Source organism: Pinus tabuliformis, chromosome Q (genome assembly GCF_031772625.1).
Source record: "Pinus tabuliformis cultivar Carrire ecotype Pingquan chromosome Q, CPIR1, whole genome shotgun sequence".
NCBI lineage: Eukaryota > Viridiplantae > Streptophyta > Pinopsida > Pinales > Pinaceae > Pinus > Pinus tabuliformis.
In genome coordinates, this window is record NC_142296.1 from 102,504,147 (window position 1) to 102,522,525 (window position 18,379).

Sequence of the window (18,379 nt, forward strand, 5' to 3'; positions counted from 1 at the left end):
ATTAAATCCTAACTTTGTAAACCAACTCCCTTAGAAAATAGTCAACCCCAAGTTAGATGCACCTACATCAAAAACCCTCGTATGAATGCATGTTATAATGAATTGAATTTTAACACAACAATTCAAATCACGATGTAATTAAAATCTCCATTAGGTGCAAGTATTCGATATGAGATATTTATACAAGTGGATTGAACCCAAGGTAGGTTCTACATCCCTAAACTAACTCCCACAATATCTCTCATAATCCATAAAACCTCTCATCTAATTCCTTATCCCCAGATAAGAGCTAACTAACCCTCAAACCTCTCAAATCTTCCAAAATACTCTAATTAAATCCGAACTTTGTAAACTAACTCCGTTAGTAAACACTTAACCCTAAGTTAGACGCACCTACATCAAAAACTCTCGCGTATAAAATGAATATTATAATGAATTGAATTTTGACACAACAATTCAAATCACAATGTAAGTCAAATCTCCATCAAGTGCAAGTATTCGATATGATCATCTTACATCAAAAACTCTCGCGTATAAAACACATATTATAATGAATTGAATTTTAACACAGCAATTCAAATCACAATGCAAGTCAAATCTCCATTAAGTGCAAGTATTTGATATGATCATCTTATTTAAAGGCACAACTAGGTATAGACATGACACAAGTATTTGATATGATCATCTTATTTAAAGGCACAACTAGGTATAGAGATTACATAATGCACACTAGACACACCATACAAAGGCGGATAGATTAAAAACTAATTATTGCCCCAAACACAATCCAAATAATGAAAATTAGTCGTGATATCATAGACCATAGGAGTTGACAACGATGGATGACATCATTTTAATGATTTGATCACTTTAAGGCGCACAGTTTAAAAACTAATTATTGCCCCCAAACACAATCCAAATAATGAAAATTAGTTGTGATATCATAGACCATAGGAGTTGACAACAATGGATGACACCATTTTAATGATTTGATCACTTTGGAGTTGGCAACGATGGATGACATCATTTTAATGATTTGATCACTTTGTTGTTAGGCCGAGGTCTCATGTGCATATTTAGTTGAACCAACCCCAATTGTGAAAGTCAACCCATGTACTAGGTTGCGTTCACTCAAAATAGTATTAAAGAAAGTTAATTATTGCATTTAAACATAAATTGAAAACATAATCATGGTTATTTTCATGTAAAAACAATGAAAGCTATAAACATTAATTAAGCTATAATAATGATTATTGTATGGTAAAATTAATAAAAGTTGCAAGCATTAATAAAATAATAATTATGATAATTTTTCAATAGAATAATCATAACTATAAACATTTGCAAGTGTTAAAAATTATAATCAAATTCCATAAAAATATTTACAATCATATTCTTCTTTTATTTGATAAGTATAAGAAATATATACATTAATAAAAATTTAGGCATTGTATTCTCCTAAGAATATCAAAATCATTAAAAATAATCATTATAAAATATTATGATTACATGATTGGGGTGAATGAATGAGGGTTTGATGGCGGACGGATCTGGTACGATCAGGCGCCTGTAGCATGGCCTGAACGGTGTTTTTTGGCGTAACAAGGTTGCAGGCCGGCATCGGTCCTACAGCCATCCCTGTCTCCGTACCCCTTCGAGACTTGAGCTAGGGGTTTATTTTATCTTTGCCTTTTGGTTCCCCCCCCCCATACCCTCGCAGGCTCTCCATTTACCCCTCCCTTTTTCACCCTGTTCTGGCTTACCCTTCTTCACCGATCATTGCGAGGTCCTTGTCGCTGCGCCCAATAGCTATCGGCTGTCGCCCGTCGCTTTCCTCCCGCCTGTTTCACCCTGGACGGTTATCTGCTGCCCCTCTTTTCTCGCCCCTGAACGGCCCAACGGCTCACCTTGCTATCGGCGACGGTCCCCAATGGTTACCTAGTTCCGAGGTTACATTCTGTTTTAAGCAGCTGGCGAGATGGATCTTGACGAGGTGGACTACTCGGACTCACCGCTGGCAGAAGGTTCCATCTGGCGCTCCACGTTCACAACTTCTGGAGGTCTGTACAGTGAAAGTCTGTCTGCCAGTTTTGAGGATCTCACACAATCAACGGATCCGGCTCTCCGTGCCGCTCTACAACCAGCCAAACCCTCCTCCTAGGCTCCTTTCTTTGTTCCTTCTCCGGCATCCCTAGGGTATCTAGCGGAGTGCCTACAATCCTCCCCCATCGAAGCAGGTCCCTCAAATCTACAGGTTTCACAACCCTTCCCCCTGCTACCTGACGCTCCCCTTGAAGCGCCCCCTCCTTCAGCTCCCCTCCCCCTTTCTGCGCCCCGTGCCTCATCTGGAAGCTACAACCCCATCCCCCCCCCTTTCGGAGGCTATCCCCCCCCCTTCTCTATCTCTCCCCCCCCTCCTCCGGTTGATGCTCCTACTGGATCTAGTGCATCTGCAAACCCTAGCCGTATGTCCTCCCGCCCGTCGAAGAAACAACGATGCTTTAAATCCAGACCTGAGGACATCATTATGAGGCTAGAAGAAGACATCCAGTGGGGAGACGCGATGGATTTAGCAGACAGAGTTCTTGTGGGGCGCATCCGGGGCAGAAATTACTCAGCGGAAAAACTGAAGACCTGGGCAACAGAAATTTGGGGCCAATACCTGGCGGAAATCCCCTCTGTCCAAACATTCGTGCGAGGCTGGTTCGCGTTGAGGTTCGCAAGGGCTGACCACACGAGCTGGGTACTGTCATCCTTCTGGCACTTCGAAAAAGCACCAGTACTTCTTAAAAGATGGACGCCCCTCTTCGACCCGGAAACTGAACAAATTGGGGTCGGGCCTGTATGGGTAAGACTCCCGGGCTTGCCACTTCAGTACTAGTCCGACGACATTTTCAGGAGAATTGGAAACTCGCTGGGCACCTTCATGGAATCGGACAAATCTTATATCGCAACGGGGATGACGGCATACGCCAGGATTCTAGTCCACCTAGACACGAGAGGAGGCCTGCAGGAACACATCACTATACAGTGGAAAACATTCTCGAGGAAGCAGAAGCTAGACTATGAAGGGATCCCTTATCGATGTAGGAGATGTCATCAAGTGGGTCACCTCTACAAGGATTGCCCCCTCCTCAAAAAGGCTCAGCAGAAATCCATATTGCAGGAACAACCCACTTCAGCGAGACCCCAAGCTCCTCCGGCCGCGGCAGCACCAAGGGCGGAACAGATCAAGACCTCAGACATAGTGGAAGCGCTTCTTGCACCTCTGAAAAAAAAGCAGGGCAAAATCCCGATCAGGCCACCATCTCCTCCACTGACGCGCTCAAGGGCTGCAAAGGGTGTCGTCTTTTCATCGGGTATGTCTCTTCCCCCTGTTGTCTCTGCATCGCATCTTGCTTCTTCTTGTTTATCTCTATCCTCCCACTTGCCCCTCTAGTTTGGATCCCCGTCCCCTCCTCCCCTTCGACTCTTGACCTGGTGATGGGCTCCTGCCCGCCCTTCCCCCCCTTGAAATCTCACCACCTCTATGTGACCTGCCCTCTCCCACAGCCTTCGACATTTTTCACCACTTGCCCCCTCTCCTCCGTCCAGTCCCGTCCCCTCCAATCGCCCTCTCCCTCAATAAACTCCACTCTGGGGTACTCCACCCGCTCAACTGCAAAGCAGAAAGAGCCGGACGCCACTGGATTGGACACTGCCCCATCTATCCTCTCGCCCAAGCAGTGTAGAGGTCGACCCTCTAACATTCACAAGGCAAAAGAACAAGCTGGGGACGAAGTGATCCAGGGCAAACAACACACCATTGAAAGGGTTCTTAGAGCAAAGGACACCCTTCCCCCCCCCCCATGAAGCTTCTGTCCTTCAATTACAGAGGGATGGCCAGTACCGAGAAAAAGCTGGCCCTGAAGCGACTCCTCCTTTTCGAGATGGTTGACATTATCTTCTTACAAGAAACCCTTTGTAAAGCGGAATCGGCCACTTCCATCTTCTGCTCTTGGATGCATGATTGGTCTTTCCATGCTATTGATGTCTCAGGCCGCTCTGGGGGCATTGCAATTGGTTTCAAGAACCGTTCGATTAACCTGAAGAACATATGGGGTGGTGAGGGCTTTTTGGGGGCGGATATTTACTCCAAGGAGCTGGAGGAAGAGCTAAGAATCATAAATGTTTATGGACCATGTCACAGCAGGGAACTTTTTTGGCGAAAGCTCCTCAGCTCCCACCTCCTCCTAAATGGGAACTTAATTCTAGGGAGAGACCTAAACTTCTCCATGGGCTTCTCAGAATCCTGGGGACATATGGCACAAATTGACCCGCTATCTGATTTCTTCGAGCAGCTGCTTGAGGTCCACCATTGGATCGACATCCCCTCGGCCAAGATTCAGTTTACCTGGAGGAACAACCGGTCGGGCGACCAAAGCTTGGCCAGTGGACTAGATCGCTTTATCATCAAGGAGGCCTTTCACAACAGTCACCCAAGATCCAGACAATGGGTTGGCAGCGGAGGCTGTCGGATCATAGACCTATCTTTCTAGAAATTGGGGAAAAACAACAGAAGCAAAAAGCTCCCTTCAAGTTCAACTCCACATGGCTCCGGGACCCCTCCTATATCAAGCTAATATCCGACTTCTGGAAATCACACCCAATCCCTGAGGAGGAGGATCCAGCCATTTGCTTTATAAAAAACCTCTCTGAAATAAAGGGGCTATCCAAAGACTGGGCTCACAATAAGAGGGAACAGGATGACTTAATAATCTCCCAAGCTGAGCAAGCAATTGCAGATCTTGATTCGCAGTCGGATGGAATTTTCAACTCCCCAAAACAGAAAGCCAAGTATGGAACCCTGATCAATCAAATAACCCAAATCCTCAAAGACAGAGAGGCAAGTTGGAGATTAAGAAGCAGAGAAATCTGGATTAGGGAAGGGGACAAAAACACAAAATTCTTCCACCGCTTTGCCAATGGTCGGAAATCGATCAACACTATCTGGGAGCTGCAAAATGAGCGGGGACAAGAAGTTCACAACTCCAGAGAACTAGCCTCAATAGCCACCTCACACTTCAGGAACATATATGCGGCCCCAAGGGAAGCCAATCTGCTAGAGATCATGCGAGTTGCCGGGCTCTTCCCTAGGTTTGTGGATGACGAGGATGCTGAAGAACTCATCAAGGAGATTACATTAGGGGAGCTTGAAGCCACTATTCGAGGTTTCCAAAAAGACAAAAGCCCAGGACCTGACGAATGGACCATTGAATTCTACCTTTCTTTCTTTGATCTTCTGGGCCAGGACCTCCTCAAGGTTATTAACCACTGCAACGGCTCAGGAAAGATCCCCTCGGCCATCAAAGCCACTTTCATAGCCCTCATCCCCAAATCCGACAAGCCAGCCTCTTTCAATGATTTCAGGCCCATCTCGCTCTGTAACTGCCTAGATAAGATCATGGCCAAAATCCTCGCAAACAGGCTTAAGCCCATCCTCTCGGCACATATTTCCCCTGAACAGTTCGCTTTCCTTCAGCACCGCTAGATGCACGAAGCTATTGGCATCGCACAAGAGATCCTTCATTCAATGCACAACAGGAGTCTGAAGGGCATGATCTTAAAGGTGGACCTCACCAAAGCTTTCGACAGGGCAAGCATGCTCTACATTCGAATGCTTCTTACACATCTGGGCTTCCCCTACTTGTTCATCAAAAGGATAATGAGTTGTATAACTGAAGTGCCGTATAGCATCCTCCTAAATGGATCCCCCACTCCCTTCTTTACAGCAGAAAGAGGTCTCAGGCAGGGGTGCCCCCTATCTCCTTTACTTTTCCTGCTCATTATGGAAGGTCTAAGCCGATTGATAGGGACGAGACATAGGAGAGGCAGGATTACTGGTATAAAGATCACGGAAAATTGCTCTCTCACTCACCTACTGTTTGTAGATGATGTGCTCATTTTCTTAAATGGCAGCCTGGCCGACTCCTCGTCCCTGCAGTATGTTTTCGACCTCTTTCAGAAGGCTACAGGTATGATCATAAATATTCATAAATCCTCCCTCACAGAGATAGGTTGCACGCAACATGAAGTCTTTTACATTCGGCACCGGTTCCCCTTCCCACCACACCAGATGGAGGAAGGGCTGAAATATCTAGGATTCCGAATAAAACATGGAGGATACAAAATTGCTGACTGGACTTGGATTATTGCAAAGGTGGAAAAGAGATTAAATATATGGTACAACAGATACCTCACCAAGGCTGGAAGACTTACCCTCATAAAAGCAGTTCTAGAAGCAACCCCTGTATACTGGATGTCATTGGCCTGGATTCCAAGAGGGATCCTTGACAAACTACAAAATATCTGCTGCAGATTCTTATGGAAAGGGAACAAACAGGGAAGCCTCTTTGCTTGGGTTAAATGGGATACTATAGCAAGGCCAAAGAAATGGGGAGGATGGGGTATAAAAAGATTGGAGGTTTTTGCTAAAGCATTGGCAGCAAAGTTAGGATGCCAGCTTATTACCACTCATAGCCTCTGGACAAAAGTGGTATATGAAAAATACATTGCCCCGGAAAACATATTCAGCTGGATCCGCAGGGAACACAGAGGGAGCGGAAGGCACTCCAATATATGGAAAGCTGTCATCAATTCCCTCCCACTCATCCTGGAAGGTTTAACATGGAGGATACATCAAGGATAGGCTGTACGCATTGGAACAGACCCCTGGATCGGGTGTGGCAATGCCCATCGTCTCCCAGCACCACTAATCGCCTATCTTCAGGATCTGGGTGTCTCCCACATAGCCCACATAGCAGACCATGCAAGCACCACACCTTTCCAACAGGCCTGGAAGTTAGCACGTGACCTCCACATTCCGGGACAGTGGCGGCATGACTGGGAGATGTTCACTGAAGCCCTCACTCAAGCACACATCAAGATATCGGAAGGAGAAGATGAGATTGTATGGGCACTCGCTAAAAATGGAACATATACCCCCAAGGAAGGTTACTTAAAGCTCATGCAAACTGCTCAGCCTGAAAATGTCTAGCCTTGGTGGAAAGCACTATGGAAACTCAAAGCGGCCCCCAGAACGCATATGCTCATGTGGACCATATTGTTCAACAAAATTCCCACTGGCTCAAACTTAATGAGACGATCATTCCATGGACCCTTCTGGTGTCATCTGTGCAAAAGCAATGAGGAAGACACCGAGCATCTATTCCTATCATGCCCTATTGTCTCTGCTCAATGGTCCCTCATAACCTCATCCTCCCCATCTTTTAATCAATGGCAAGGACAAACCATTACAGAAGCCTGGCTGAATTGGCTAGAGAAACACAAAGGAAGAGACAGGAACTTACCACTCCTCATGTGCTGGGCTATCTGGACGGCTAGGAACCGAGCTATTTTTGACCATAGAGACCCCATCTGGCCTAACATCAGATCCCAGATCCTTGCCGATTTTGAATTACTCCCGGTTGACCTCTCACAGCCTCCCCCAGAACCATCCTCCCTGATCACATTGACAAATCTTTCCCATGGACCTATTTCGATGGCTCGACCCAAGCTGATGGCTGCTGCGGAGGAGCCCTCCTCTACCTCAGAGACTGTCATTGTTTCCATATACAGATGCACCTGGGAAGGGGCACAAATAACTATGCCGAACTGTCCACTGCCAAACACCTCATACATTTTGCTCTTGAGAATCGGTGCACAAAGTTACAATTGTTTGGGGATTCAAAACTTGTCTGCAACTAGATAAATATAACTTCACACTGCTCTGCTTTTTCTTTGAGTCACATTCTGGATGAGACACACAAGCTCATAGACTTATTTGAACATTTTTCTTGTCAACATATTTACAGGGAGCGCAACACAAGGGCGGACCTCTTATCCAAACAGGCAGCGCAAAGGCAAGAAGAAGACTGGCTAATACAGGAAGAGTTGGATGGACTCTTTTATCAACACTATCACAGACCTTTTGTCGATCCGCGCTCTCTCCGGAGGATACAGCCATGAGGATGTTTTTATAATTACAAAACTATCTACAGTTTGTTTCTTTTTTGGATACTTTTTTGGCACACTGGAACCACACAAAGTTCTTTTTTGGATACTTTTTTGGCACACTGGAACCACACAAAGTTAGAAGACAGCAGCTGCTGTAAACTATTGGAAATATTTTGAACTCATCACAGAACCATCAGACATATCTCTTTTATTTTGATGAATTGCAGATGTTTTTTTTTTGTGTTTTCTTTCCAACAGCAAGTCTCCCTGCGTGGAGCACACTTGTTATTTTTGTATAAATTTTGGTAAAAGACACATCTGAGAATTGAACTCCCTGTGTGGAGGAAAACTGTTAAGATCATCTGTACAGGGTTGTAGACAAAACTTTTTGCTACTATCCGGTGGAGGCGACCAGCCTCATCATGCATATGCCTTGGCATCTACAAAATGCAATTTCTTTTATCTAATAGAAATTACGACTTTTTCTACGGGAAAAAAAATCATCATAAAATATTATAGTGAAAATTTCATCTATCATAGCTATAATATTCTTTGTAATCAAAATTCCATTTTATCATTTTTACAAGTTTGAAAACAATCATTAAAACTATGAATATTAATGAAATTATGATTATTTCTATTCTCTATTCATAATAATTGAGAGTACAAGTATCCAAAATCAATCATGTTTAACAATCTTCTATTCTTTTATAATAATCAAATTATAAACACAACATTATAATCGAATTTTCATCCATCTATTTCTACCATTTTCATTATTCTCAATTATTTGATAAAATTAACAAAATTTATACATTAATAAACCATAAAGACCATAAAAGCCTTTTACTTAAAATTTATCAATCATTTTCACAATTTTTCATTTAGTCAACAAATCAAAATTATAAACATAACTAAAAATTTAATAACGTGTATACTAAAAAAAATCAAATTGTATAGGCCAATCATGAACATTATAATCAAATTTTCAATCAAAATTGTATATAACGAATCATAAACATTATAATTATAATCGAAATTTCAATAGTCTTTTTTACAAATTTCATTTTTAACCATTTTCATTATTTTCATTTTACTTGGTAAAATCATTAAACTTGACAACATTAATAATTTACAATCACAATTACTATTTATAAGAATACTCAACCATAAACATTCCCCATAAAATATTACAAATAGAATTTTAATTATTATAATGGCAAACACTAATAAATTAAAAACATAATGGTTATTTGATAAATAATTATTCTTCAATGAAAATATTTAAAATGAAAAAATCAAAAACCATAAAATATTATAATCAAAATTCTACATCATTCCACAACATAAATATTCAAAATTATAAATTTTAAAATGAAAAAAAAAACTAAAAACAATAAAACATTATAATCAAAATTCTACATCATTCCATAACATAAATATTCAAAATTCTACATCATTCATTCCACAACATAAATATTTAAAATGAGAAAAACTAAAAACAATAAAACATTATAATCAAAATTCTACATCATTCCATAACATAAATATTCAAAATTGTAAATAAATACAAATTAATAATTGCTAAACATCCGACTAAAGATTTCAACTAATCATTCAGTAACCTTTATTAATTTAATAAAAATGATAAAATCTATAAACACTAAAAAAAATATCCTTATTTCCAATACCTTAATAAAATAATCAAAACTATGCATATTAATAAAAGCATTTAAAATGATAAATATTAGCAATAACCAATCACCTATTCAATCTTTATTGTTTTTTCTTTTTTATTTAATTTAAATATAATTTTCCTATTATAAAACATTATAATCAAAATTCTACTTCATTACATAACATAAATATTCAAAATTATAAATTAATAATTGTTTATTGAGGATTTCAACTAATCATTCAGTAACCTTTATTAATTTAATAAAAATGATAAAATCTATAAACACTAACAAAAATATCCCTATTTCCAAGACATTAATAAAATAATCAAAACTATACATATTAATCAAAGCATTTAAAATCATAAACATTAATAACAACCAATCATCTATACAATCTTTATTGTTTTTTTATTTAATTTAAATATAATTTTTTTTAAATATAATAATATATTGTTAATATTATTATGTATATAATAATATATTATCAAGCTGGAAATCATTTATAAATCTTTCCAATTCTTTAAAATTAAAATCCCACACTTACTTTATCGAAGAAAAGAAAGAAGTCCAATAGAAAAGAAAGAAGTCCAATATCCCCTTTGAAAAAGAACAAGAACAAGAACAATATCCCCCTTGAAAAAGAACCTGATCAACATACCCCTATAAGGAAACATGTAACATGGGCTGATAGTGTTAGAAACATTTTGAAAAATTAAAAAATTGAGACCGTAGCTTACTTTGAAGGTAATACAAAGGGAAAATTATATGTGGACTAAAACGCATGTAAGTAGAATAAAGTGAGGCATGTAAGTAGATTAAAGTGAGGAATAATATGTAAATATCACTAAATCAAAAATATAAATCTGCTCGGCATAGATCCTATTTTAAGTAAGGATCTAACCTTGAGCCAGGAGGTACCCGGGAGGGACCAAATTCCTGCACCTGTAAACTTCTTCAGAGTGCAAAAAAGTCTTCAGAGTGCAAAAAAGTGCAAAATAGTGCAAAATACAATGTGTATCTTTTTATATACACGGCACCAAATAAGCATTTTAACAATAAAAACTCATTTTTCATGATATATACCTAATTCTTTTAAAAAGAATTATAAGAGATACATAATTCGCAATAAATATTTTACCTAACATGTATATCAACAACATTTATCAGGGCAAAGGGCAAATTAAAATGGTTTTTTACTATTAATATATTGAATATTTTACCTAACATGTATATCAACAACATTTATCAGCACAAATTAAAATGGCTTTTTACCATTAATATATTTTCAAGTAAACATCAATATTAATTAGTACAATATTTTATTAATAACCTACTTTGAATTTTTTATATACAACATTAAATATTTTATTTCAAACACTTTTTTTTCCATATATATTTATATATGAAGTTGATATGCATAATTGTTTTTTTTCCATATATAAATATATATGAAGTTGATATCCATATAAATATAAATTAGTTCTATGTATATATATGAAGTCGATATCCATATAAGTTAGTTCTATATATATATATATATATATATATATATATATATTATAAACTTATATAAAATATAAAATTAATAATTTAATTTAATAGATGATAACATATTAAAATAAACATATGTACAAAAACTATGAATTTAATTATTATATATATATATATATATAATCGAAATTTCTTCACTAAACTAGTGGAAAGAAAAGGCCACTCCGATATCATAAAGAAAAGGCTATATCATAAAGAGCGAGTTCCAACCCTTAAGCTATGCAACAAAAATAAAAGCATAATTAAAAAAAAAAAAAAAGTAAAAGGCACACTAGAGGAGGGGAAAAAGCAAGCTAAAGAGGGTAACTCATGCCTCCACAATTGCTCCCTCCACTGCATCTATACACTCTAGATGTGGACTCCCGTTAGCTAGTCCCTTTTGACCATGGCACTTGGCGATGAAGCCTTTTGCCTCCATTGCCACTCATTTACACTAATACCTATTGATTGAGGAGTTGATCTTGGAAATGCCACTTCCCCTTGGGGGTTGGAAGCACCTAAGAGGGTTGACTATTGGCCACCCTTATCAAGGTAGGGAACACCTTTACAGGACATGGTCTAGTTAGATAACAAAAGGCGATCCAAGTTTGAAGTATTAATATGCCCTTAACATGCAAGATTGGTCCACTTACATGCTTATATGATCTTAGCCTCTAATGAATGTTTTACTTTGTTGGAGTTTAAGTTGGTCTTGTCAGGTTATCCATAGTAGCCTAGGGCTTGAAGGAATCGACTCCACAGGTACACATGCCTTTCATAGATGTTGATGACTTGGAAAATACAGCATTATCCACATACATCTGAGTGTTAGGAACTATGATGACCTGAGCAACTAATGCACATCCCAGAGTACCCCCAAGACGTTGTTCTTTGACCCAACACAGAGGATTCTTGATGATTACACTTCTAGACACAACATGCCCATCTTTGACACTACCTAATTGGGAGGCCATGATTCATATAGCCCAAATGAGTATGGTCTTCCATGAGACTAGGGAGGGCTTGTTTCCCTTAATGGAGCCCTAATGCTTGAGAGAGGAGGCATTGTGTTGGCCATTAGAAACGCATGGAGATAACATGGTGACAACCCAGTTGGATTTTGAACCCTTCAAGCTGCTTTGAGGTTGGATTTGAGGAGTATTCTTCAAATGATCGATGATCATGACACATGGAAACACCTCTAGCCTTATAGTCCAAAAGGGGCATGACATTATCATTTAGAGGCTTACGTCTCACACATGTGGGTCTTTTGTTGCATTATTTCCACATTGAGTTAGTGGGTTGTATTGAGAAATCTAGGGCATCAAGATAAGGAGATTTTTTTATTAAGATAACTGCTTGTGAATAATTTTTACTTCAATAGATTAGGATCTTCCTTTAGTTAGATTATTATAGAGTTCTTCTTCATCAAACAGCGACCAAAGCATAAACAATAAAGAGACAAGAGACACAAAATGTAGGCTATCGACCAGGGAAAAAACCACTCTCCCACTTGAGAGGAAAACCCAAACGAATTCTTCTTCTTATAGAGACTTCAATTGACGAACACCAAGACAAAGAACCTTGACCTATTTGCCTCTCCAAGACCAAGTCACAAAGCTTACTTGATGAGTTCCTTTGAGTCAACAATAGTCAGCCTTCTTATTTCTTCCTCCTCCTCGGCTACCTTTTAGAATTTCGACCCCTTGATTTATGTCTGCAACTTTCAGCCCTAATTCAAAAACCCTAGTTACAGCGTCTTGGAAAGTGCCACCTTCTAGATAATGCCCTTGATTTCTTCGATTAGGATAGAATCTCCTTCTAGCTTAACTTGGCTTCTCTTTTGACTTGTCCTTCTCCAAATTTGGTTACCCAAGAGGAGGACCGCAATTCTTCTCGGCTTCTTCTGCAACAAATGATCCTTCTCTTCTTCGCACGTGTGATATCAAAGTGGCCCTAAACAGATCCAAAATCGATGCTAAGGACTTCGCTCTTCCTTTTCCTCTCTTTGATGGAGATGAGGCTTCTTCCCAAGTGATCTTCGCACTTCTTCGTTGCAAACTTGTCCTTGACCAACTTGATTGTCTCCAAATGAGAGTCGAGTTGCCTATTATAGTGATTTTCCCATGTATGTAAGTCGATTTGATAGAGATCTAGGCCGACATGTCCTTTGGTGAGGTTCCATTACTCCTTGAAGCTAACTTGTCGGAGGTGCTTATGCTTTGTCTTGGAGGGCCTCTTTGACTCTTTTAATGACTCGTACAAATATATAACATGCCCAAGAAGGGTCCTTCATACATGACATTGACTTAATTTGACTTTATGACTAAAGTCAGGCCGACTTCCCAGTTGTCAGACCGACTTGGTCTTAACTAGGGAGGTATTCATAAATGATACATGGAAATTCTCAATTTGAAGAGATCTCATAAGAAGAGTCGAATTGATAACCCATTTGTTTAGCATCCTAGCAACTAGCATTGTCACATAGCAAGGCCTTGACTAACAGCTCTATCTCTCCACAAGATCATAGAATAATGTTGGTGAGACCAATGATTTATAGACACCATCGTCATTGTCTCCCAAGGAACATACCCCACCCGGGTGTTCACAGAGTAAGTCCTTCCTTGAACTATTCTTATCTTGGATAGCTAGTCCTCAAAGAATATCGGTCCTTGACTACTCTTATCTTAGATTCCCTACCACATCCTCAAAGAGTATTGGATGACATATGCTTACCCAATCCTCCATTATGTCTTCCTAAGTGAAGATAACAATGATGTACCTATCTCTCCCTCTCAACCAGGGAAGATATATCAACCAAACCAAGTTTGTCTCTCAAATACACAAGCTTCTTATTAGGAATAGATTTTGTCAATATGTCAGCTACCTGCTCATCGGTGGAGATATATTGTAGCTGCAACACACCATCTTGTACTAGCTTCCAAATATAGTAATACTTATTGTTTATACATTGTTTTTCCATGAAACATTGGGTCTTCATACAATATTATACAACTGGTGTTATCACAATGTATCATTGTGGGGTCCATCGGTCGTTCAAAATAAGTCGGACAGTAGCTTCCTCAACCAAATAGCTTCTCTTCTCACTTCACAATCTGCAATATATATAGCCTCAGCACTACTCAAAGCAACAGTGTCTTGCTTTTTGATCATCCATGGGATCATGGAGGATCCCAAACTAAAACATCCTCCTCTAGTGCTCCTTCCATCTTGCTCACCGCCTCCCTAGTCAGAATATGTATATCCAATCAAGTGGACATCATTCCTCCTATCATATTTTAGGCAGTGGTTGATTGTTCCTTGCAGATATCTCAGTATGTGCTTGGTTGCTATCCATTGATCATGCTACTCCATTTGGAACTGACTGAGAATATTCATTGCAAAACATATGTCTGGTAGAGTATTTACCAAGTACATTAGTGAGCCAATATTTTGTCTATCCCTGGTAGGATCCACTAGGCTATATTCAAAGATCCTTACTCTCTTTTAAGTTTGTGATCATTGGAGTTGTCTTTGGTTTGCAATCCATCATGTCAAACTTCTTCAATATCTCAATCACATACTTCGCTTGACCTAGGTAGATCTCATCAGGGTCCCAAATAATAGTGCATCAGCCCAAGATCCTACATATCGAATTCCACTGCTAGTTGCTTCTTACATTCTTCAATTCGACCTTACACACCTATTAAGAGAAGATCGTCCACATACAGAAGAATGATTACAGGCTCACCTTTTACGATCTTGAAATAAAGGTTCGGATACCATGCCCTTGGTGCCTGCTTAAGGCCATATAATGCCTTCTTCAACCTACAAACATATGCCTCTCTATCTTTGACTTCAAATCCCAATAGTTGCTCTATATAGACTTCCTAATCAATTGTGTCATTCAAGAATGCAGACTTGACATCCAATTGGTGGATGTTTCATCCCATCAATCCTGCCAAAGAGACCAACAAATGTATAGTTGTATACCTTGTTGTCGGAGCAAATGTCTCTTTATAATCGATGCCTTCTTGTTGAGTGAAGCCACTAACCACAAATCTTGCCTTATACTTGTCAATGCTTCCATCTGTCGCATGCTTGATCTTGTAAAGCCATTTGGAAGTTACCACATGCTTTTCTTCAGACCTAGGTACGATCTCCCATACCCCATCTTCATTATTGATTGATATTCTTCATTTATGGCATATTTCCATTCTCTATGATTGTCAACTTCTTTAAAGGTGGATGGTTCGGCTTCTATTAACTTTGTCATAAATTTTGTGTACCCTGAATATCTTTTGAGCTTCTTGCTTTCTCTAAATGTGTCTTTAGTTGCACCATGACCCTCTGCATCTGATAGAGTACATTTTGACCAATTAGGTCTCTTTCTAGTCTCAGGAATTACCACGGGTTGTATAGGTTCACTCAGACCTTCATCTTCATGATTTGTTTCTTCTTCTTCCCTAATAACTTCCCCTTCAAATACTGGAAGTTCTTCATCATCAAAGTCCATAGGGAGATCTGTTGATTTCTTGAATGCAATACTTTCGTCAAATATCACATCTCCCTAACTTCTACTCGGTGTCCTTTTATGTAGATATTATATGCTTTTGAGGAATTGCTGTAGCCAACAAATGTTCCCTTCATGCTCGATGGATCTAACTTCTTTCTCTTATCCTTCGGTATATGAACATAAACAAGACAACCAAAAATTCAGACATGATCTACGCTTGGTTTCTTCCCAGTGAATACTTCTTCAGGAGTTAAGTTATCTAGTGACCTGTGGGGACTTCGATTTTGTATGTATACAATTGTCTTTGTTGCTTCACCCCACAAAAATTTCGGCAAATCTTGATCATATAGCATAGCTTTTACACTTTCTTCAATGGACTGATTCTTTCGTTCTGCAACTCCATTGTGTTTGGGATTATATGGGACTATTAGCTCCCTCTTAATCCCATATTCCTTATATAAGGCTATAATTTTCTTGGATGTGTATTATCCTCCATTATTAGACCTTAATATCTTAATTCTCCTTTTTGCAAGGTTCTCTACTTCAGCTTTGAATTCTTGAAATTTGGTGAATACTTTGTCTTGGATTTCATTAAGTAAACCTAAGATTTCCTCGAATGGTATCTATGAAAGTGACATAACATAGAAAACCTCCAAGTGACTTTGGATTCATAGGACCACAAACATTTGAATGAATAAGATCCAAGATTTCTTTTGACCTTGAAGCATTGCTTCAAAATGGTTTCTTCGTGTTCTTACCCAATGCACATCCCTTGCATACTCCTTCATGATCTTCTTTCAGTTCGGGGATGCCATTCACTATAGAATTTAGGGTTGGCAATATTTTGTAGTGATGATGACCAAATCTTCTATGCCAAAGTTCACATGGGCTATCTTCAATGTGAACCAAAACTTGAGCGAGGGGAGTTAACAATCTATAAAGTCTTCCTTCACAAATCCAAATCATTCTTTGATGCCCTTATTGAGATGACTTGCTACCTCCGTACACTTCCTTAGGAACTTCTTCAATGTAGTAGAGATCTTCATTATGCCCTCAACCAAACTTAGCTACGATACCATGTTGAGAAATCTATAGGGCAATAGATTAGATGATTTCTCTTTTATGATAATTTCTTGTGATGTCTTTTGTTTTTTCTTAACTTATTAGCTTCCTCACTTATTATTACGTTCGTCTATCACCAAATAGCTACCAAAACAAGAAGAAAAGTAGAACACAACAACACAGAATGTAGGTTGTAAGCCAGGGCCAAAACCTCTCCACTTGATAGGAAAACCTGAAAAATCTCTTCTCTTCTTATAGGTTCTTCAAATGACAAATTCCAAGACCTCTAGACTAAGACTAAGTCCAACCCTTCCGGATGATGTGCTTCCTTTGTCCAAGTCAAACCCAGTCAAATCTCTTCCAGTAGCACAACTTCGACCTCCCAGCTATAGAATTTCGGCCTCTACTGCAGGTCTGAAATTTCGGCCTTTCCAGAAGTAGTTAATGCCACACACGTGAGCTTGTTCTGGACTCCTAAGCCTTCTTCATACCATCGCTTGACTTTTTCCTTCTTTTTGGTGCTTGAGGATGATTCAATGTGACCTTCGCTGGCCTTCCTTCTCTTCTTTCTTCAAGATCAAACTTGTAGAAGAAAATCCTAGACCAATAGCAGAAACCCTAGCCTTCTTTCACATGTGTCAGAGAGAAATAACCCAAAAACAAGTTTTCTTCGTCGTCCTCCTTCTTCGCTACCTTCTTCCTCTTCCTCCTTGGCTTGAATGACTGAGTGATGAAATTCTCCCAAGGAGATCGAGATCGAGTTCCCTCCTTTATATAGGCTTCTTAAGGTGGACGTGACTCCTCAGATTAGGTCGACTTCCCAACCACCAGATTGACTTGGTCTTTAAGGTTATTTTGACACTTTTAATGACAAAAATAATTTTATTTACAAGTTACAATGTGCCTGATGCGGCCTTCAACTTATGACAATGACACTTTTGACTTCTTGACCTAGGACAAATCCTAAAGGCATTCAATGGGTGCTTGACCTATAAAATAAAATACCTTAAGCATGAAACCCATGCTCCAAAAATAATAATATTTTTTCTTTCATTTTACAATTTACAAGAATCAAAATTACATTTCATATTTATGAAGACCGAACCTAGTTACACATTTTTCAACACATGGTAGGTGTGTCTGCCACTAAGTCAATATCACACACACCTAACCCACTGGCTCGATGTGTGACAATCTCGGCAAGCTTAACCACCTCACCATGGCCCTTGATCAATAAATACACAAAGGTGACTGGCAAGTAGGATGCATACTAGGGTATGTCCTCAGCGAAATTCATGGCTTTAAGGAGTACCCTCACCCAAGAGGGGTAGCGCAAACCCATTCACCAAGTCCATGGTTAGTCATAAAAACAGGGTGAAGTCTTATGCTCAGTGTTGTTGATCAATAGTGTTTCCTCAATGAGAGGGATACATTCTACCGCAATCCAAGCTCCTCTCTGAAGAATAAGAAATTTGTGTTAGCCAACAACTTACTTAGAATGTCTACAACTTGCTCAGCAGTTGAGATGTGTTAGAGCCTCACCACTCCTCTTAGTATCATGCCTTTGATGAAGTGATACTTGATCTCAATGTGTTTT

At 39.3% G+C, this 18,379-nt stretch overlaps 1 protein-coding gene across 12 annotated transcripts in view; it reads right to left on the minus strand.

The window, feature by feature from the left end:
* The window catches only part of LOC149218437 (uncharacterized), a 125,311-nt gene that overhangs the window by 10,534 nt on the left and 96,398 nt on the right, over positions 1-18,379 (minus strand). For 4 of the 12 annotated variants that reach the window (XM_089384016.1, XM_089384012.1, XM_089384013.1 and 1 more), the window contains 3 exons: positions 10,576-10,616; positions 10,297-10,334; positions 10,219-10,242 (listed from right to left, as the gene is read on the minus strand). The exons of 4 other annotated variants lie outside the window; for them this stretch is intronic. In XM_089384016.1, coding sequence (XP_089240142.1) covers positions 10,219-10,242; positions 10,297-10,334; positions 10,576-10,616 — 103 coding nt within the window. Of the gene's footprint in view, positions 1-10,059; positions 10,243-10,296; positions 10,335-10,575; positions 10,627-18,379 lie in introns of those variants that run through there. 4 more of the 12 variants (XM_089384009.1, XM_089384011.1, XM_089384010.1 and 1 more) reach the window with 4 other exon arrangements.